This window comes from Melanostigma gelatinosum (assembly GCF_949748355.1).
Source record: "Melanostigma gelatinosum genome assembly, chromosome: 16".
In the NCBI taxonomy this organism is placed as follows: Eukaryota; Metazoa; Chordata; class Actinopteri; order Perciformes; family Zoarcidae; genus Melanostigma; species Melanostigma gelatinosum.
This window is the reverse complement of record NC_136649.1, coordinates 11531912-11555010: the sequence shown is the minus strand read 5'-3', so window position 1 is coordinate 11555010 and position 23099 is coordinate 11531912. Positions and strand designations below refer to the sequence as shown.

Below are 23099 nucleotides of genomic sequence, written 5' to 3'. Positions count from 1 at the left end.
TTTGTCATGAAAGCTGTTTTGACAAAAAAAGAGTAAATAGATTAGGAAAGAGCCTGGCCATAATTTGCACCATTAAACATTAATGTAAGAATCTCCACTTCTGATTTTCTCAGCACCACACAGTCACTGTCACCTTCAATTCGTTATTCAACTGTACAACTTTTGTTATTGATCGGGATGTTAAGAGACATGCAGCATCCATTAAAGTTATATCTTATATCTATTCAGTCTTCTGAAATATAGCGTATGATTCAGTGCTGAATTCCACACACATGTCCTCCAGCATTCAGCACACATAAAGGCTAGTTAGCCTTTAAAAGATTTACAACATTAACTGGAACAAGAGCTGCCAAAAGCTGATGAAATGTGTTAATAGTTTCAATTTTATTTTATTAATTTTCTCACTTTCTTCTTGAAAGAATTAATGAATTGCTTTTTTTGGGCTAATTGTGTAAATGCAGAAGGTGCAGTAGAGTATGGAAGCCCATTTCAGACACAAAATAAAACAATAAAAGTCAGTCATCATAATGAGATACTATCTCATTATGACTTAGTATCTCAAAATAATGACTTAGCATCTCATAATTATGACTTGCCATCACATAATTATGACTTAGTACCTCATTATTCTATAATAATGACATAATTACATAATTACTGTGTAAATGCTGAAGGTGGTGATGTGTGTACAGAGTATAGAGAGGAGAGGAGCTCGCGAACCCTTCGAACACTACGGTAACCAGGGTAACTAGGAGAACTCTCGCGTGATGATCATGGCTGTGGAGAGGGGTTCGATGCGCGAGGAAAAGTGGAAAATCGAATGATTGATACATTTTGCAAAGCGGCTAGTTAGCTATGTTTCGGTCGCTGCTCGCCAAGTATTATAGTACAACGTATCAGAATCGTAGGGTTTCGATTCACAGCTTGCATTTCCCTCCGCCGCGTGAGGCATAAGGCGGACATTGGGGGGCTTAATGATACGGTTTCATTTTTCCGCTAGCTAATTTTGGCATGCCATGCAACGCAAACTGGTTAGCTTTGTTTACATCAAGTGCGCGCCTGGGATATGTTAGCTCATTGCTAACCCAAACAAATGTGTGATCTTAAGAGCAGCGTTTCGTTCAGTTGGGTGTCGACAATGAGACGGGGCTAGATAGTAAATGGGCTCTATGGCTAACATTGAGCATCTCTCGTTTAAATCGTTTGGCTGATGTCGTAAGTTAACGCTAGCTGCGTAATGCTAACCTTTTGATTATGGCTGGTCATTTGATCCACTGTTAGCTGTTAGACAGCGTTGGTGGGGATGTGAGTAATTATAACCAAGGGTCTAATTGGTCCTAATCAATAGGAACTTGAATTGTGATATCGTTGGTGAATAGTAGCTACCACGAACCGGTGATGCTAGCTCTAGCTAACGTTAGCTGCTGCAGAGCTAGCTAGCGTTGTGCGCGTTTATTGAGAACCGTTTCGGCATATTCGTTGTCTGTTATTGTGTCTATTATATATTCATGTGCCTGCACTGACACACTGGAGTGGCTGCTTGTTACTCCACCAGGCCACCTTATATTTCCTCTATATACCCGGAGACCTGGCTATCTTTTAGCTCCGTCGCAGTGAGTGGCTGGAATTGTTTTTTCTTCTCCCGGGCCGTCTTTTCCCCGAGTCTGCGGAGTAACACTGCTATGAACCCCGTCAATGCAACCAATCTGTACGTGTCCGCCAGCCGGGCCGTGCTGCAGTGTGACCCGCGGCAGCCTCACAGCTTCGCAGAGATGTACAAGCTACTGCCCTTCTTCCGAGAGTCCATTGCATGCCTTGTCTGTGGTAAGCATCCTTCAACACAATCAATGTATAACAGCGATACACATCATGTTTTGTGTCACCTCATTGCAAGATTATCATCTGTGTCGTGGCGCAAATTAGTCAAATGTTGCTCAAATGATCAGTGTTTCATAACTATTCATATTGGCCGATGTGACGGTGGGCGTGCGTGTGTTCGCAGCAGTTGACACGATTTTGTCGTGCTCTCAGTGGTCTCCTTAGCAACTGAGGCTGAGCCCCAGTCATCTCCTCTTGTCAAGGCAACAGATGACTCCTCTGTTGTTGTGTCTGCTGCAGAGCCATGTGTTTACTATTTAGGCTTTATTTACTCACTTCGCTATCCTAGTTGACTATCAATCCTTGCGCAGCTTGCATTGAGGCTCTAATGATTGACAGAATGATATGTGACAATATGTCTGGCCTCTGATGATTATGTAATGTAGTGTTTTTCTTTCACAGATCATGATGGTGGTATTAAAGTTATTGATTTTCCTCAGCTGCTTGAAATGCAGCAGTCGGTACTGAAACAATTTAGTTGACAAAAAATGATTCTGCATATATTTAGAAATGTTGGTCAGACTAAACAAGCTATTTGACGAAGTCACCTTGGGCTGACGGGGAATGGGAATGACTTGTTGATTGTGCCAGAGTTGCTGCACATAAGTGCAACAGGGCACCAACAAATGGATAAACTGCTCACTCTTGTTTTTGTCTCAGGTAAACTGCTCCAGGATCCCATTTCCCCAACACATGCAGAATGTCAGCATTACGTCTGCTTGGGCTGTAAAGGCCAGAAGATGCAGATAAGGCCGCCGTGCAGCCGCTGTAAGGATTACTCCTGCTTCCAGGAGAACAAACAGCTCTCGTTGCTGGTGCAATGTTACAGGAAGCTCTGTCTCTATGTCACTCATTCACCGTTGCTGCAGTCGATCAGCGGCCATTTGGGAGGGTCTCCAGAGGTTATGGCCCTGCTAGAGGAGGTGCTAATGTCACATGAAGATGAGATAGAGACAGAAGACCCAAGCCTAGCACAGGAAAATGTGAATCCATCTGCCCCAAAGTCCCTCACCCCCACAGAGGCACCACCTGCTCCTGCAGAGCTGTCGGCTGTACCCCAGAGCTCCTCCTCGGACCCTCCTCGTTCCAATGGACCGCAGGAATGCAACGGAGAGGTGCTGGAGGACCATGCTCCTTCTTCTCCTGAGCTGGAAGTATGCGAGCTGGTAGAGGAGCAGCCACAGGCAGACCTGTCTGTGTCCAGTACTGGCTGTGGTGGTCTGGAACTGAGTCTGACCACTGGACCTTTAGCCCCAACTCCAGGCACTGTGTGCTCACTCAGGGATGGGGAATCTGGCACCAGGGAGCTGGAGGAGGGGGAGGTTTTGCTTCTCAGTGTGGAGGAGGTGTTACAGACTTTGGATCCCCTTCAACCCGGTCGAGATTCTCCTTATACGCAGCCAGAACGTATGCACACTCACACACACATAACCACGGACAGAGCACACGCTCCAATGTACATACAGCTAGACGCAGCTCACAATTACACACAGATTCAAACAGACAGGACTAACACGGTGGCAAGTCACGGTGCTCACATACACACATCTTCTTTCGATCCTCCTCCGACCTCCAAGCCCCCGCCGGTCCGCCTTAAACGAAAACGTTCTCGTTCAGAGAGCGATAGGGAGAAGGTGAAACCTCTCCCTATCGCCTCCATCCTACAGGGCCCCTCCTCACATCTACACACTCCGAACCCTTCTCAGACACTGTACATGCAACCACCTATACCCTCCTTAACTGTGCCGGCACACACATACTCGTCCCTTCCTAACGGGGCGCCCCCCAAGCTCAGTCGGCCTGCGCAGAACCACAATAAAGGTGCCAGAAAACATGTTGATGCGGGCCCTAAGAAGCCCCATGCGAAGGTACGCAGCGGCGGAGGCTCCAAGACCAAGGACGGCAGCAAAGACCAGCGGTTGATGTCCGGCTGCCTCGTGCCCCCAGCGCCTGTTCGGCCTCCGTATAAGAAGCCTGCGGAGAAGAAGGGCTGCAAGTGCGGCAGGGCCACCCAGAATCCATCTGTACTGACATGCAGGGGCCAACGCTGTCCCTGCTATTCAAACCGAAAGGTGAGAGTAGGTTTTGATGTCTATGTATTAACTATTATTATTAGGTTAGACCAGTCATTTTGCAGCTTGTATGTAACATTGATGTGATTCAATTAGACTAATGTTCCTCGACTATTTTTTGTCGTCTTCTTCCTCAGGCGTGCTTGGATTGTATCTGTCGAGGTTGCCAGAACTCCTACATGGCCAACGGGGAGAAGAAGCTCGAGGCCTTCGCCGTGCCAGAGAAAGCCTTGGAGCAGACGCGGCTCACACTCGGCATCAACCTCACCAGCATCACCGCGGCCGCTGCACTCCGCAACCCGGCAACCACCAGCATCCGCACTAACACCCTCCTCAATGTCGCCACAGCGACTGGGACCCCCGTGACCGCAACCTTTCTGTCCCCCAGCTCCCCACAAGAGCCCAGCTATGAGGACAGCCTGGAGCTGCTTATTGGATGAGAGGGCTGGGACTCCATAGACAGCTCGATGCTGATTGAATGTGACGGCTGATCGTTGTATCTGTCGAGACAACCTGTACCTCCCCAACACCCGAGGGGAGGCAATAAGGCAGCTATGGGTCTGTCCTGTTCTGTAACCTGCTCTCCTTCTGTGTTGGAAAATGCTGAGTAGTAAGACTAGCATGGGTGTGCCAAAGCCTCCTGTATTGTGCCTGTGTGCCGGTGTGTATTGTTGCCTGTCTGTAGTGAAACAGTTATACTCGGTTCCAAGGCTGTTCTGCACTCCAGAGGTGCTTTTTCGTTCATAGCACCCAGACATACTATTAGAGGCAATAGGAACCCATACCAGAGTTTGTGTTTGTCAGTGTGTGTGAGCACCATATAGATTTCAGAGTGCGCATGTGTGGTTTTTATTTTTTTGGTGCGTAATAACAAAAACACGGCATCATCATATCTCGTCACCTGTCACAGCATTTTCCATGTTTGAGTATTACTCCGTGTGTATTTTAAGGAATGCATCATAGGTATCAGGACGGCCCTTACTAATCCTTAAGCCTCTGTGTTCACACCTTAATTGTGAATGAATCTTGTGACTAATCTATGGAGAAGTTATGTCCCACACAAGACTCTATGCCTTTTCTATCTCATTAACTCACTCAATCCGAGTACTGTTAGGCTGGTAACGAATTTGTCTTAATGAACTTGACTGATGCAGGCATTGTACAGGCAGCGAGATAATGTCAAAGCACTTGGCTGGCTCCACAGTTTCTGTGCATGAAAGAGTGTGTGTGTGCGAGTGTGTGTGCGTGTGTATGTGCCTGCTGAGATTTACTGAAATTCAGTGGGGAGTCGGATGGTGGGTTGTAAGCACTTAGTCTGATTGGCCAAATCACAACATAGCAATAGGAGCACCAACAAGGAGCCTCCCAGCTCTCGTGCACACACGCAGTTGTTTACAGTATTGCCATTTATACAGACTATAACCGACTGTCTTCTAAGATATTACACCGTCATGGTTTGATTATGGGATTGTACATGACTGTGTTTAGATAAACTGAAGCCATAGATTGTCATTAACAAGACAAAATATCCTCTGCGTGTGCATTCCCCCCCCCCTCCCAGGTGTAGTGTCCCGACTGATGAGAGACCAACTCAGAGACTATTTTTGATACCAAGTGTTTGAGATTTGGTACCACTGTCTTTATTTGCGTTTGAGTTAAAGCACCTTGAAGCCCTCCTATAACTCGAGAGGCTGTGTGTTGTCTGTGTTTGTGTTTACTGTAACTACAACATGTTTGTCAGTCCAGTCGTGGTGACCAAAAAGAGACTGAAGGAGAGAGTGGGAGGACTCAGGCTGACCAAACGAACACCTTGGTTCTCGACTCAGACCAGGAAGTAGCCGGTGGATTACAGTATGATCAGCAAATATGATCTACCTTCCTGCGTGTGTGTATGTTTCAAGATGTATTTTTTGTTGGGCATTACTTGAACCCTGATTAGTTTTGGGTATTGTTTTTTTATGTACAAAAGCTCTTGTTTGAAGAGTGACCCTTATTATTGCTGAAACATTCACTGCCATAATATGGAGACATGTAATACAACATGAATTAAATGATAGTTTTTTACTTTTTCAGTATTGTGTCTTGTGTAGAGGACATGTTTTGACTCAAGTTTTTTTTTTTTGTGTAGACAGTGCACCACATATTCACCTCAAGCTAGGAAGAACCCCAAACATGGAAAACACATTTTTCCTGATAAGTGTTTCATACTGTAAATTGTCATTTCCTGTTTAATGATGAAACAAACCTAAAAACAACAAACCAGCATAGGTTATTCATTTTACCTCACTTTCATTACACTACCGTTAAACATTAAGACCTAATACAGAGATTTCGTCATTAAATCTGTAGAATTAGAAAATATATATCTAACTTAAAATGAATAGACGATCTTTATAGGTATCCATTGGATATAGAAGTGTGAATGTGTCACAAAACACTTTATACTCCGTTCATACTGCGTCAGTGCTTCTCTGTGAGGCCGCAGGACATCATGATCTGTCATGCACACATTCCTTCGAGACATTGCACAAAGAGGAAATTCAAAAGCACTGTAAGCCAAAAGGAAGCTTCACTTATAGTACTGAACATTTAAAATCTTGTCTCCTGGCATTTTTTGATACTTGTTTTTCATAAAAAGAAGTGTCCCGTGTCCAGCAGCACTGTCATTTCTTGTGGATGACAACTCAATCTGTTCTCAATAGAAGTCATTCACACACGAGTACAACATTTAATCTGCATCTATTGTACTTGGCCAAACGCCCAGTACTGTGAATGCACCATGTAATCCACGTTTGCTCTGTCACGCGGCGCTTTCTGTTTACTAGCCTTGAAAAAACTGAATTGAACTCCCGTGTCAGCTGGAGTAAATACACAGCGAATGGCTCGTCTTCTTCCAGCTTCTCTTCTTCTGCAGCTCCGCTTCATCATATCCTTACGCTCCCCGAAGAAGTCCTTTGCACTCAGAGTCCATTCTTCTTCTCCAATCCTGTACCAGACAGCTGCTCAAATGACCAAGCCAACATTTGAGTCACTTCTGTTGATGTCTATATGAAGTCATCTTAGTCTCGGACTTTTCTACCCGGGAAGGTTTTCTCACTTTAGCCCACGAGGAAGGCCCCAAAGTAGCTTGCCCTCCCGTCCATCTCCATGGCGCTGGCATTGCTGACGGTGATGAAGAGGCGGTCGGCGGGCTGCAGAAAGGCAGTACCGGCCTGATGGAGGGAGAAGAGACCCGGCTCCTGACCCCGAGGCCAGCAGGCACTCCGGGAAGACTTCATCAGCAGGATGGGCACCGTGTAGGAACTCATCTGTGGGCCATACCACAAAAACAAGATCAAGAAATCTTCGGTCGACACATTGTTTTTCATTTTCAATCAGCTAATAGCATGCACAAAGCCTAACCTTCTTGTAGATATACTGGACAAGCAGTGCTTCTTCTTCCTCCCCCTCTGTTTCCCCCGTGGAGGGCAGTCTGAAGTAGGTCTGGCCGTAGATGTAGTAGAGGCCTGCTCGGGGCACCAGCAGCTCTCCTCCCCTCAGCTCCATGTTCTGCAGGAAGGACAGACCTCTCTGGCCCTCCCACACTCGGATCCGCTCCCCCAGGTAGCCCCTGCTGCTCCACGGGCCTGCAACAGCGCACACACACACACACAAATTAAGGCCATTCACTATGATGCAATATCCGTTGAGCTTTATAGAGTGTTGCGTTACTGAGTACAACCAGTCACTGATATTCGAATACGAAACAAATGTTAAAGAAACTCTGTGTGTAAATAATGCTGACAGATGTGCATGCAGACCAGTGGCTTTTGAAAGATAATTGACCACATGTTTAAAAAGAAGGATAAAACAGACGACATCCTGGTGTGTGTGTGTGTATATGTGTGAAGATAGAAGCCTGACCATTCAGAAATCTACATTTATATATTTATTATTATAGTTTTTCTTATTGTCTACTGTTGGGAAAAATCGAAATGACTAATTAGTATGCGTTTAATAATTAGTGAATGTTCTACATTTAACAGAGGCTCATGTCCTCTGTGGTGTTTAAGGCCTGTGTCCTTGTGCGAACTTTCACTGACACCAGGTCTTCAGCAAATGTTTAGTCTGTTAAGAAACAGTTGATTGCTGAAAGAACACTTCAGCTGTTTGTCCTGAATAAGAATGACAATAATGTACAAAGCGTCAATACTTACGCAGGGCTGATTTGCGATCATGACTTACGAGAAAGTGACCTTTGTACTCGAACGAATTGTTAAAGTGTCGGGATACGTAGACGCCTGTGTGAAACGCGAAATGTGTGTGTGTTGCCCTGTGCCAGCCCACTGCATGTTGTTTACGGAGTATAAATACCAGAGACTCGGAGACAGATCTTCAAGCGGTCTTGATGTACATTCTGTATGTGAATCAACCCTGTCTCCTTCTTTGCAAGGAATAAATGTCCAATGATGAATGATTTTTACACCAGTCTTGAGTGAATTTTTCTAACACTACAAATGCCACGAAAATACCAAAACCAACTATGTGTTCGTCTGTCTTTTCATTCTTTTGTGCCCATTACAGATGTGACTCTCCAAAAATGCGTCATCATATGCTTTCATTTAAAAAAAAAAAAAAAAAACGTCTTAAAAAAGGAGTAAATATAATTTATTTGCAATCATAAAAAATATAGAACATTACCAGACGTTTCCTTTAAAGCCAAAACGTGTAAAATTTGAAAGAACTTGACTTTGGGTCCCCCAGTTGTCGCACTAAAACAGACAATGTGACAAACAGCAATGCTACCGAATAGTATTTGATAAGGTTTGTTTTACACATGGACAAAAGAGAAATTGAGACATTGACTGGTCACACAGACAACGACAGGACATCGTGGAAGGATAAAGCAGCTGCACATCTGCAGGTCCTGACAAACACAGAGACGTTACCGAATCTGAGAGCAGCCTGAGAAGCCTTGGAGCACATTCCTCACCATCGGCCCACGAAAGGTTTGGGTGAGGCAACACAGAACTCAGAGGCGTGTGAGCATTGTGAACATGCATCACAAAAAAAACCCCAAGTCCTGTGTTCAAGATGTCCGTTTTCCAGGACTTTTCCAGGACTCTACTTGGTGTACGCACTGGATGTTTTCCTCCTGCGCTACATGAAAAAGGGTCCTCACCGTCCGCTGTCGGAGGCTCTGTGGACGAGACGACACCGGTCACATGGGCGGCAACTTTAGGAAGAGGGACCCCTCGGACCCCAGGACTCAGGAAAGGCAGCACTCCTGTCATCTTATCTGTGAAACCAGGCACATAAGAAACACAAACAAGGCATTTTTACTCGGAAAAGTCATACGTTACTCCTATTAACTGATCGTCAATGGAGGCATTGTTCTCACTTCTCATAGCAGTGGATATCTCCTTCTGGAATCTGTCAGCCATCGTCTGAAAGAAAAACACCCAGAGAGACAGAAAGAAAAAGAGAGTGAATGGGTGGCAAGGCCCCTTCAGTCTTTATGCCTTTTTAGGTATCTTTAGATCATAAACATTCAGTAATTCACCAGGGGCCTTGTCAGCCCCATTAATCATTTTGTTCTCCCTCTGGGTCAACAAATACATCATCTGCTGACCTGTAATAGCAGTATTCCCCCGCGGGAGAGTCAAGTCAGTTATATTTATATAGCGCCGAATCAAAACACAACTTATCGCATGACACTTTCCATGAAGAGCGGGTCAAGACTGTTCATTTCAATTTACGGAGATCCAACATCTCCCCTTTAAACGGGAAGAAACGTGGAGGAGAACCAGGCTCTGGGTGGGTGGCCATGTCCTTTGACCGGTTGGGTCACGAGTAATTAGAAGAGATGTAGAGTTGCATCATTTTTTTTTCTGTTCCAATCAGGTGTCTGAGTAGCTGCATGTGATTTAGAAAGAAATCCAATATGTAGTGGGGACAGTTGTGGAAAGAATGGCCACCGGTGTCTTAAAAGGAACAGCGTGCAGGATTAAGAGGGATCTACCGTAGTTCCCATGCTTGGCACACGGTTGAAGTTCAGTTTACCGCTAGATGCCACCAAATACTACACACTGCACCTTTAAATGCAATGAAGGTTTCTCGCACAGAATCTGGCAATCAGGGAACACAAATTGAAGACAGATTAGACAAAAAAAATGAATAAAATCAAAAACCTTCTCGATGTGGTAGTGGAGCTGTTGCGTAACTTGCCAGCAGGGATCGCTCTTCTTTTCCTCCGCTGAATCTTCATCCTCGGAGCGCAGATTTACGTTTATCAGACAGGACACGCTGCTGCGGGAGAAACTCTCCTGCATCTGTCAACATGTTAGACGCAAGACAAACAATGCAACCTACCATTAGTTTCCTTATCTATTAATCAGTTCATTCTTTTCTGAATTAAATCGGGAAATATTTTATTTTTCTATACATTTAAGATGCAAAAATAACAATTAAAGACACACAGTAGTGGTACAGGTGGATGCCAATTAGTGCATGCAATTAACTCGTAAGTGGTCACAGGTGTGTGTGTGTGTGTGTGTTGAGGTGGGCGTTTTTGCTGTGACTCAGCCAATCAGAGCTCAGCACCGGATCAGTCAGCTTTTTCTGCTTTTCAACGTGTCAAATCTGAAATAAGTTGCCTTTGGGTGTCACAACGACATCGTTTCCTGCCATTGTTTTATGTTATCTGCTCTCCCAACTTTTTCCTCTCTCATTGTCCAGCCGGCAGATATTCTTGCATGACCGGTACTTTTATTTATTTTTTTAATCTCATATAACCAAATCCAGCAAAGTTCAACCCCTGGAGGAACGGCGAAGTAGCAGATTTTTAAAGTTGAGAACGACCACTTCATGGTATCATTTCGGATATGATTTTACTTGACCTTCCTACAGCACCTACTTTTCAATTGTGAGTTCACAGCGATAGTTCATACTTTCTCTTATTCCTTTATTCATATAGAGAGTTAGAGACCCTAACAATTGTGTCACTGGCATGGTATCCCTGTAAAGAAAATGGCTGTCAACTGCATGTACTGACCATTCACTACATTTTATCAACAATTTCTACCTTTTCTGGGAGCGCAGACATCTTTTTACAGCGCATGGAGTTTGCTTGAACAAGTCAGGGGTAAAACTGTTTACCTCAAACCTATTTTTCTCCCTGCGTCACCCGTCTGTCCCTACTGCCAAGGACAAGATACAAGAGGAGTCTAAACAAGAGATAACCACACAGCATCGCCATGGAGACCTTACGGGAAGGATGCCCCCGCCGAATGACAGCCAAAAGGAGGAGTCTCCAACCTCATCATCAGGGACCGCCTTCGCCTCCGATCTCCCACTTTCCCCACCCTTCCTAGACGAGGAGTCTTTACCTCCCTCCCCAGCACCTACTTCCACCCCCCAAATTCCATCCAGGTCCCTTTCCTCTCTCACACTCTCCCCATCCTCCCCCCACCTGGAGTTCACTGACCGCATGAAAGAGCTGGTCATTGCTGGAACCAAACACACTCCTCGACGGTTCCACAACCAAAACTTATCAAACTTAGCATACATTCCTCGTCAGCCTGTCCAAATAAATTGGGCAAAGAAAGTTTTAACCACATTAAACTTAGCTTTATTAAATGTCAGGTCTCTGTCAGGAAAAACATTTTTAATCAATGATTTTATTGTTGGGCACAAACTGGACATTTTGTTTTTAACTGAAGCTTGGTTAAATCAAGATAACAGTGCAGCTGTTCTTATTGAATCAACACCTCCCAACTTCAGTTTCATGAGCAGAACAAGAGCGCATAAGAAAGGAGGTGGAGTTGCTGTTTTATTTAATGATTCTCTTCAATGCAAGCAGATGTCCTTTGGTCATTTTAGTTCTTTTGAAGATGTGGCTCTGAATTCCACTCAAGCTTTATTCCTAAACATTTACAGACCGCCTAAATACTGTGCAACCTTCTTTGATGAGTTTCCTGAACTGCTGTCTGTAATCGGTATTGATTTTGACTGTGTTGTTATTGTTGGTGATTTTAATATCCATGTTGATAATCCCCAGGACAGAGAGTCTATAGAACTATGTGGCGTCCTTGATAACTATGATCTGACTCAGCATGTGACAGGACCCACCCACAACAGGGGGCACACTCTGGACCTAATCATCACCAAAGGTGTAAACATTTCCAAGGTTGCTGTGACTGATGTTGCATTCTCTGATAATTTCTGTGTTTTCTTTGAGAGTGCAATCTCCTTGCACACAAATGTCCAAACCAAGGTTGTGACAAAGCGTTACATCTCTGAAAACACCAGTGAACTATTTATTCAGAAGTTCTCCTCCACACCAGCCCTCTCTTGCCTCTCAGTCAATGAGCTTGTAGATGGCTTCAATTCTAAAGTTAAAAATATTATTGATGCCATTGCACCCACTAAAGTGAAGGTTGTCTCGGGTAAGCAAAGATCTCCTTGGAGAAATGCTACGCTGGTCAAAATGGAGAAACGAGAGTGTCGGAAAGCTGAGCGCAGGTGGCGAAAAACTAATCTCCAGGTTCACTGTGACATCTATAAAGAGAGACTTTGCAATTATAATTTGGAACATAGAAATGCAAGGCAGTCATTCTTCTCTGACATCATAACCAAAAACAAGAACAATACACGCGCCTTATTTGCTTCCGTCGACAGGCTAACAAACCCTCCAGTGTCGGTAGCTGCTGAGCTCCAATCCACCTGGACATGCAATCAATTTGCCTCCTTTTTTACTGACAAAATTCAGAAAATTAGACAAGCAGTCAGTGCCTCCACACCAACCACAGGATATGTGTTGTCCCGATCTCTGAATAACATCCATTCAAATATCATGACACAATTTCATTCAATCGACCGTAGAAGCCTAGAAGACATTATACAACATCTGAAGTCATCCTCCTGCTGCTTGGATATTCTACCAACACACTTTTTCAAAAATATTTCAAACTGCATGACCACTGATCTCTTACAAATTGTAAACACATCCCTTCTCTCAGGTGTCTTTCCACAAGCCCTAAAAACTGCAGTTATTAAACCACTCCTAACGAAGGCTAGTTTAGACTCCGCAACGATGAAAAATTATAGGCCAATATCAAACCTCCCATTTTTAAGTAAAATAATTGAAAAAGCGGTTTTCTAACAGCTGACCAACTTCTTGGCCGTAAATAACTGCTTTGATGTTTTCCAGTCAGGCTTTCGACAGCACCACAGCACTGAAACTGCTCTTGTTAAGGTTTTCAACGACATCCACTTAAACATAGACAACGGCAGAAGTTCACTCTTAGTCGTACTAGATCTCAGTGCTGCATTCGACACGGTCGACCATGCCATACTCCTAGAAAGACTAAACATCTGGGTGGGACTCTCTGGCACAGCACTTAACTGGTTTGAATCCTACTTGAAGGACCGAGAATACTTTGTGTCTGTAGCTGATTACACATCAGAGATGACTAAAATGACATGTGGTGTTCCCCAAGGTTCAATACTGGGGCCTCTTCTGTTCAACATCTACATGCTCCCACTAGCTCAGATTATGGAAAACAACAAAGTGCGTTATCATAATTATGCAGACGACACACGAATCTACATAACTATGTCACCAGGGGACTATAATCCCATACAAGGGCTGGGTAACTGCATTGAACAAATCAACAACTGGATGTGCCAGAATGTTCTTCAATTAAACAAAGATAAAACAGAAGTAATTGTTTTTGGTACGAAGGACGAACGATTGAAAATCACCGCTCAGCTTCAGTCACTGATGTTAAAACCCACAAACCAAGCCAGAAATCTAGGTGTAGTTATGGATTCAGACCTCAACCTGAACAGCCATATCAAGACAATTACAAAATCAGCCTACTATCACCTGAAGAATATATCAAGGATTAGAGGACTTATGTCTCAACAGGATTTGGAAAAACTTGTCCACGCATTTATCTTCAGCAGACTGGACTACTGTAACGGTGTGTTTACAGGTCTCTGTAAAAAGTCCGTCAGAAAGCTGCAGCTGATTCAGAACGCTGCAGCTCGAGTCCTCACTAAGACCAGGAGGGTGGACCACATCACTCCAGTTCTGAGGTCTTTGCACTGGCTTCCTGTCCAACAAAGAATTGAGTTTAAAATCCTACTGTTGGTTTACAAAGCACTGAATGGTTTGGGGCCAAAATACATCTCTGATCTTCTGCTACCTTATGAACCATCCCGACCCCTCAGGTCGTCTGGGACCGGTCTACTTTCTGTTCCCAGAGTCAGAACTAAACATGGAGAAGCAGCGTTCAGTTTTTCTGCTCCACATATCTGGAACAAAGTCCCAGAAAGCTGCAGGTCTGCTGAGACCCTCAGCTCCTTTAAATCAAGATTGAAGACTTTTCTGTTTGCTGCTGCCTTTAATTGAACCACATTAATATATTAATCAATTTCCTGCATTTCTGCATTTTACTACTTAATTTTATTTCTTACAGTTTTTTTATTTTTTAATGACTGTTTTTATTGTTTCAATGAATGTTCTTAATTGTTTTTAAATCTCCTTTTCTTTTGCCTTATGTTTTGATGCTTTTAATGGTTTTATGTGAAGCACTTTGAATTACCTTGTTGTTGAAATGTGCTGTACAAATAAACTTGCCTTGCCTAACAGTAATCAGGCACAGCTCTGTGTTGTCAGTAAAGTTAACTTGTCATCATTGAAACGTTGTCTAATATTCCCTTTCCCCTCTAAGATGGCAGTCAGTTTGATGCTGTTATTATCTGTTAGATTCAGGGGGACGACGAACGCATATCTTACCGTGCTCAGGACCTTGTTGAAGTACACGAAGCTGACGGAAACCGCGATGGTCTGCAGGAGGATCGCTGCGAGCATGATGAGCCCCAGACTCTGGAGAGAAAGAGAAACGGTCATATCGCAGCGTGAGTAACAGCCACCGAGATAAGTTCCGAGGAGCAAGAGACACTTCCAGCAGGGAGGACAAGTCAGATCAAGCTCTGCTGCATTTCTGCTCTGCACGGAGAGAGAGAAGGAGGGAGGGACGGAGAGAGGGAGGGAGGGAGGGAGGGAGGATGCACAGCCTCAAGATGTCACTGTTATTAAGGAGAAATGAGCTGTGAGTTTACTGTTGCACATGCAACTTCATGACGCCTTCAGGCGCCATCGGAAATGCGGAAACCTTTGAGTTGAGAGCTAATGTACAACCCAAACGAGATAATAATAAATTGGACATGAAAGTGTGTATGTATGTGTGTATATCCGTATGTGTATCATAACTACATCTGAGTTACACATTTCAATTATTTGAAGAATAATTTAAGAATCCAAATTCTTATTATCTCATTTGGGTTGTACATTAGCTCTCATGGATGGACAAGATGTGTTTCTGAATACTTTAAAGACATTTGCTTCATGTTTGCTTAAGAGTTGAGGTTTAAAGTTCATTATATTAATATAGGCTATTATCGTAACATTTTAATTTCCAGGCTTTTTTAAGAATAATTGCATCTATCAATTCTAAAATCATAAGAGTGACTGATGTCTAAGAGTTATTAAAACAAATTGTGAGTGTTTTGAGCAGGTAGAAGAAGAAGATTGGACTTCTGTCATGTGTAGAACACAACATTTTCTGATGGCGTGTAAAATCCTGTAGGCCTAGTTATGTGCAGCAGATGCTTGTTGAAGACAGCAGTTGTTTTTTTATATATGTATATGTAATAGGGTTCATTTATTTTTGTTAGATCAGATTACTTCCCGCCAGAAGGATTCCAATGCGGTGCAAATTATTTTTTTACGACTTCTAGTCCAACTGTGCAGCCGCCGAAGGCAGCGTGAACCATCGTGGTTGAATGAGGCATTCAGCGTGAGCGGGGAGGCTCTGGAAACAATCAGTGCTAAGAATTGTTCTGTTTTATGAAGATATTTGGCCTTTTGTGTCTTGCTCAACTTTTTATTCATCACAATTTTGACTGTATGAATGGCTGTTGCTAAAAAAAGATTAAAAAAATGCCATGTTGGCATATGACCTAAAGCACTTGAGTGCAGAGGTACATAATCAGCATCTGAACAGTGAGATGAAAAAATGCTTTCCCCCCCCCCTCTCTCTTTCCTGCAATTGTGAAGTGATCTAAGTGAATGCTATTCGATCATGGTGCCAAATGACCCGCCATTGTGTATTCTTATGTGTAGGCCTAAATAGCATTTGTCCCAGGGGAGTCATTCAATCTGTGGAGCTTAACCTCGAGTGATTCCTGCTGGTTCCTTTACTTTCATTCCTTCACCTCTCACCCCTGCTCCATTGTCGCTGTGAGGAAGTGAGAGTGGAGCTAAAAGGAATTCACAGCTCCTGGATGTGCACGACCCTCCCAACAATCAAACGGACCTGCGTTTTAAAGCACACCGGCACACATGCAGCCGTCATGTGTACCAGTTTGAACAGAAAATGGTGTCAGTGCAAGCGAGGACGAAAAATAAGTATTTTCTTTTGTTTCCTCTGCTGATTCAAATCTCAAAGTGCGGAATGAGATGGTGATGAGAGGTTCCTGTGTTCCCTTAGGTGTGTCAATTCCCAGGCTCGTCAGAGAGAAGTGGGGAGAAGATGACTGATATCTAAAGACTTTCTGGCCTCGGGCAGGGAAGATGACACCCTGAGAGACATGCCTGTCTACAGTCCCATGGCAAACAGACAAAGAGACAGAGAAAGATGATGAAAAACTATGTTCAAATATTTTTTCCTATCATGTTATTGTTATTTCTTCCTTTTCGAGCCAATCTGCCGGTGGCCTTTGACCGCTGTCATGTCTACGTGCAGCAAGCCCGGACTGGCTTTAATCCTCTGGTGTTTTAAAGCTTAAAGGAATAGTTTGACATTTGGGGAAATATGTTTATTTGCTTTCCATCCGAGGGTTAAATGAGAAGATTGACACTACTTATGTTTACCATATGAAACTGCAGCCATTTAGCTGAGCTTAGCTTAAAGACTGGAAACGGGGAAACATCGAGCTCTGTGTAAAGGTAACAAAATTGTTTCCTGTGAATCCCTCCGGCGTGGGAAGGCGATTAGAATCAATCACTGGAATGAAAACTAATATGTAGAAAGGTAATTACATTGAATAGCTATTGCTCTTTATAAACATTTGAAGAGTTGTAACTTTAAAACCCTGGAAAAAAGCTGGAACAAATGTTGAGCAAATGTCTCCCTGTGAGGAACACGCAACAGTTCTGTGAAATTGTTAAACTCGGTGACTCTGTGTTTCCCTGCTTCCAATTATTGATGTAACCGATTTCAGATTGAGTGTTTGGAAAATAGTTTCATCAAAGAGAAGTGCCCCCCCCCCCCCCCCCCCCCCCCCCCTGATACAAAAGCTTGACTGACACCCGGCTGACCTACAGTACAATGGTATTAAAGGAGAGAACACGCTCCAGCCACCCTCCTCTGTTCTTCACTCCCCTTTTCCCTCCCCCGAGTCTTCTCCTCCCCACGTTCCTCTCAGTAAAGTCATGGAATCTCCCTAAACTCCCGTCTGAGCACTACAGCTGCTCATTGTCTCATTTAGAAAACAAAGACTGTGGTGCCGAAAAATGCTGCAGCAGCACAATGCATGCAAATGGTTGCCAGTGACTTAGTGTGTCAACCTGCACCGTCAGTGGAAGGGTGTTTCCCTGATAGGAAACTACTGTGTGTGAATGTGGGAGCAAAGCAACATATTTAACTCACAATCCATACATCACTTCTTATGTTCAACCAGGTAAAGTGGCCAAAGATTAATTATATTAATAAATAATAAACGTCCCAAAAAGGTTAGGATAAGGACAACATTCAGACATGCAGTTATGAGGATTAACATCAAGTTTAACATAAGATTAGGTATCAAGAAAGGATGTGTTCAATGTCCTCCCAGTGTAATATCACACAGTGAAGGTAGAGTTCAGGTCCTTTACCAGAGTAAAAGTACAAATACCATAGCGCTTCATTCAAAATGTTGCTTTTAATTACAGGATTATCAGCAATGAATACTTAAAGTATAAAACATATTTGACTTGCAGACAAATGGCCCCCGTGAGTGTTTTATTGCTATATATATATATATATATATATATATATATATATTTTTTATTGGATTATTTTTGCATTCATGTGTAAGTAGCATTTTACTTTTGTATTTGGTTAAGGAGTAACTCATTTCAACTTCTTACCTACTGTTGGGTAGTTTAATCTATAACAATGTTATACTTTAGTAGTAGTAGTAGCAGAGTAAAAAGTACAATATTTGCCTCTGGAAGCACCTCAAAGCTGTTCCTAAGTAGAATGGGTTACTTGAGTAAATGTACTCGGCTCCACCTGTGATTACCAAATGTGTGTTCGATTAAGACCAAAGAAGGTTCATGTTCATGCCAGTCCACTAGAGGGGGGTGTTGCACTGATTATTGCTCCTGCTGGTTTTCGTGACCCAGAAATGCACAAGAAAGAAAAGAACAGTGTGGTTTTGATGGCACAGCTTGTAAATAGTTAAGTCATACCACAGCTGGTTGACCACACACAAAGCCCACACGAAAGGTAATAAATCCCCCCTTACAAAATGTTATCTGTCCCATGTTTAATGTCAACTTCTTTCTTATTACAACAGGAGTCTACAGCCAAGCATGTCAGCCTACAATGAGGATACTAGTAATGCTGATGCTGAGCAGAGACTGTTTACCATGTTCACAATCTTAGTTTAGCTTGTCAGCATGCCAACATTTGATAATCAGATAAAAGTACTGCTGGAGGCTGATGGGAATGTCATTAATGAAATTTAATGAAAAACAAATTTGGGCAAATTACAACTCTGACATGATAATTACAAGTTAATGGATCACCAAAGCCATTACAAATGATTCTGAACATTTCATAGCAATACATCCAATAGTCATAAGATATTTCAGTCAAGGCCAAAGTGGTGGAGGAGTAACTTGTTGGGTCACTTTGTTTTTGTCTTCGGTGCGTCAGACAGCGTAAACCACTGCTGACGTGAACTTTTGTTTGTTTTATTCTAAAAGTGAAGTACAAAATGTATTAAACGTGACATATATTGCTCGTGTGTTTGGGGCGGGGATAAAAATCAGTGAACGGACATGTTTCCTCCCAGTGGAAGCAGATTCATTGTATATTCATTACACTAGTGGGAAGCTTGTGGCTGTGCATCTTTTAAAATGTATCGTTAGCTGGTCACAGTGTTAATGTTTACATATCTGCCCTTCTCCACTGCAGGCAGATATTGCAATGCTCGCAGAGCTTCATATGGAACAGTATGTGTGTGCCTGTATCTGCAACAACATGAGGGCCCTGAGCTTGCATTTTTAAACAAAGAGCAGATGTATTAGCCCTTAGCAAGTTTATGATTCATAAAGCAGCATCTATGAAACACACACACACACGCACCCATAAAGAGCCTTTCACTCACACATACACACTCTTACAAGTTGTTCTGCAGCCAGTTGATGTAACCCCGGAGTGCTCTCTTCCCTACATCAAATTCCATTGGCCAGGTGATGAAGCTGAAGCATCCGTGGAAGCCGTCCTCATAGTGGTCGCTGGTGACCGAGACGCCCGCGTCCTGTAAGCGCCGTGCGTACATCAGGCCGTCATCCCTCAACACGTCATACTCGCATGTGAGGATGTATGCTCGAGGGCATTTGACCAAAACCTCTGGTCCTGCTAACAGTGGCGACGCCCTCACATCCAGCAGCCCCGGCACCTCCTTCCCTGTCCCCTGTGAACCCTTCTTCACAATCACAGGCCTGTAGTTCTGCTTGTGTTTCGGGGGCAGGAGGGCGGTCCAGTCTAGACGCGCTCTCAGCTCTGGGGTGATGCTCGTGTGGTGCAAGGAGCTGTGGTTGTTGGCCAGCCACTGGGACTGAAGGGAGAGGTCAGCACCAAGGTACTGCAGCCAGTAGTGGACCATGAGGAGCCGGTAGAGGACGGGTATGTTTTGGTTCTGCAAGTAGGAGGGCGTGTTGAAGTCCAGAGCCTGGAGCACTGGGTAGATCAACGCCTGAACGCTGAATTTCACACTCATAGTCTCATCTGTAGAAATCTAGGAAAAAAAAAAAAAACTTAAGGCCTCCATCTTCTGATCTTTAAACACAGTGCACACTTTCCGACAGGAGATTGCGTCGGTATTTACCTCTTGAGCGACCGCAGCAGCCAGGTTTCCTCCAGCACTGTCACCTGCCACAGCCACACGCTCCGGGTCGATGGCATACCTGGCCTGGACCTCTGGGGACAGGAAGTGCTTGGCAGCAGCGAGGCAGTCTAAATACGGCACTGGAAAGTGCACCTCTGGAAACAGACGATACCTACACACAGACACGGGTTGCAAACGATCATTTACTGCAGGCTTAGAAAACTTAGGAGAATGTGACCGTAAGCACTTTTTCTGTAAAGGGTCACGCCACCAATTTTGCACATGCAGATCAATTGACTGGTCTAAAGGAGTATGACTGAAAACACTTGTGTGGCTCTGAAGGGAGCTTTCGAACGTCTGAGAATGTGTTTGTGTGTTTCTGGCTCAATGAGCAGAAACATTTAGCAAGAGCAGGTTGGCGTTGCACACTTACTCAACAGAGACCACAACAGTGTTGAGCTCGTCGGACAACATCCGGTTGATTGTATCATACGACCCCTTCTCTGAGGAAGTGAGAGAGAGGTGGAGGAGTGTGGAAAAGTGCAGGGAAAATATTTTGCAACACAAGTTGCAACACAAACCTTTGTGGAATCTGGACAAATCATTTCCCTTTAAGGCAGAAAATGTAACAGATCACATTCAATAAAACAAAAATATGAGCAATCATTTGGTTGGTCAATTGGTTTCAAGATGCTAAATTTAAGGTCTTGATGTTGCGTTTATAACGCTTTTAAAATACAAAATAAAAGGAACAAAGCTTGCCTTTTTCCAACTGAATACAGGGCTAAGAGCAATCATTATAGAGATAAATAATGTGTACAATGAGCTGCAAACGCTGTTCTCAAGTTTTGACCATTTACTTTGCTGTTTTTTCTGACCTAATTTCTTCTATTTGTACTTAAAGACAGCAGGAATGTCCGTTCTCACTGGTAGTGCCGAGGGCCCAGCCTCCCCCGTGGATAAACATCAACCCTCTCCTCAGATGACCCTCCCCTCCAGCCGGGGGCTCGTACACTCGGACCGGGACGCCGCCGAAAGTGATGTCGCTGACTTTGACCCCGGGCATGACCCCTCCGCCGGACTCCCCCACCATGCCGTCAAAACCGTCCATGGACTGCCTGATTGACGTGATGTAATGGTCAACGCCCAGCCAAGCTTTCAAAGAGGCCTGAAGACAGAAAGGACAGTCGAGACATATTTGGGGCGAACAGTGAAAACAGCAGGAGAAATTCCATCTCTTGGCAGGGAGTTGAGAAACAACTGTCTCCCCTAGTCACCTCTGTCCTTCTGCACCGTATCTTACTGGTGTGTCTCAGTACGTCTGCCCTCCTCCCCACAAACATCTCAGACTGTCTCAATAGTCGGGTTCAGCCAAGGCCAGCAGACACAGCTGCTTGGCACAGTGGGGCTTCAGAACCAGCAACACCAACGTTACTGAAACAACGTTTCGTAATGATATGAGTTTGATCACTTCCTTAGGTTGCAGTTTATTTGCCAGATATCAGACAGAATTGAAAATGGAATGGGATCATGGGGGACATGAACGTCTGTACCAAATTGTATGGCAATCCATCGAATAGTTGTCAAGACATTTCACTCAAAACCAACAATGTCAACCCGCTGTCACAAAAAAAGAGCAATTTATCACAGAGTCGTTTAAAACCATTTGAGCTTCTTCTTCTACAGTAAATCATCGTAAATGTTGTAGAACAAATTTAAGCACAACTATTTAAATAACAAGGACAGACCAGTAGGACTTTAAAAAAAAAATCTTATCGCAAAGTTCTTTTTTTTTCCACTTAATATTTGGAAAGGGAAGATGAGATTAATCATTACATGACCTGTACAAAGAGTGGTAAAGCAAACAAGTAGAACATTAATCTGCAAACTCCCTCAGACGGGATCAAATTCCATGGTGGCTGCTTTGCAACAGGTTAGGCCAGTGACAAACAGCGTGGCAGTTTCACAATCTAAGTGTAAATGTAGTGGAAAAGCTCTTTCACAAAGTTTGTATCTTTCACCCTGCTGCTACCGACGTGCCTTCATGGATAACAGCTTGAAAAGACCTTATAATAAAGAGAAGCACTGTGCTCACTTCAATCCATCACAGAGCAGTACATTCATGTACATGCCAGGACATCTGCACTGAAAATGCTTAAATACATACACATTGTAAGACACTGATTATGCAAAAGTAACTGGGCTAAAGTTGCCGTTTTATTATTCCACACATGGCTTCAGTGAGTAGGTTTAAAGTCCATGTGTGCAAAGGCAACATGCGTTACAGTGTTTTAGGGTAAGAGGTGTGTCTTTGCCACTATGCATACATGCAACTTAACCTTTTCATGCGGAAAACAACTGCGATAAAATAATATTAGCTTTTATTTGTGCAGATCAGATCACAGCTCAAGTTGCTCCCTTCCACCTACAGCACGTGCACCACAATGTATTCCCAATGCAAAAGCTCGGTCTCACCAGGTGCATCATTGTTCGGAATCCAGCATCGATCATGATGAGCTTCCACGGCTCCTGGATGGCATCAGGCAGCGGGATGTACAGGTAGTACGCGACCGCCACAGTGAGTGACACTGTGGCCACAGCTGGCAGCAGCCTCATCATGTGTGTCTGACCGCTTCAGTGTCTTCAGACGGACTCTGCTGGCGGCACCTGATCCTCTCCGGGTGCGTCTCTCTGGAGGGCCTGGGAGGTCCATGCAGGCTGCGGAGGTGGCGCTACAAATAACTTCATTGGAGCGATAAGCACGCAGACTTCCGTTGGAACATCTTCAAAATAAAACCTTTGTTGACATCCGTTTTACTCTGAGCCTGGTGTCTGGAAACTAAATGACTTGATACTATCTACATTTGCCCATTTGTAAATCACTATCGAACAAATGTTCGGTATGCCACTATTCTATCAGCCGACAGGTATTTATTTACTGGTAGATTTGAATCCAATTAGAAAAACAAATCACAGTATTTGGTTGTGGTCTTCAGCCCA

The 23099-nt window shown here is 43.9% G+C and overlaps 3 protein-coding genes across 3 annotated transcripts; 1 reads left to right on the top strand and 2 right to left on the bottom strand.

Moving 5' to 3' along the window:
- The first annotated feature begins 1353 nt into the window (after positions 1-1353).
- msl2a (MSL complex subunit 2a) lies at positions 1354-6014 on the top strand. The gene is made up of 3 exons (XM_079286399.1): positions 1354-1824; positions 2539-3950; positions 4088-6014. The coding sequence occupies exons 1-3, from the start codon at positions 1683-1685 to the stop codon at positions 4388-4390; spliced, it is 1857 nt and encodes a 618-aa protein (XP_079142525.1). The 5' UTR covers positions 1354-1682; the 3' UTR covers positions 4391-6014.
- Positions 6015-6162: 148 nt separating this feature from the next.
- Positions 6163-14925, bottom strand: LOC306790239 (tumor necrosis factor ligand superfamily member 10-like). The gene is made up of 6 exons (XM_079286400.1): positions 14734-14925; positions 10121-10261; positions 9331-9376; positions 9112-9228; positions 7353-7576; positions 6163-7258 (listed from the first exon to the last, which is right to left on the bottom strand). The coding sequence occupies exons 1-6, from the start codon at positions 14845-14847 to the stop codon at positions 7049-7051; spliced, it is 852 nt and encodes a 283-aa protein (XP_079142526.1). The 5' UTR covers positions 14848-14925; the 3' UTR covers positions 6163-7048.
- A 3788-nt stretch (positions 14926-18713) lies between these two features.
- Positions 18714-22758, bottom strand: nceh1a (neutral cholesterol ester hydrolase 1a). Its single transcript, XM_079287191.1, has 5 exons — positions 22575-22758; positions 21027-21267; positions 20533-20602; positions 20100-20271; positions 18714-20009 (listed from the first exon to the last, which is right to left on the bottom strand). The coding sequence occupies exons 1-5, from the start codon at positions 22716-22718 to the stop codon at positions 19389-19391; spliced, it is 1248 nt and encodes a 415-aa protein (XP_079143317.1). The 5' UTR covers positions 22719-22758; the 3' UTR covers positions 18714-19388.
- Positions 22759-23099: the final 341 nt, after the last annotated feature.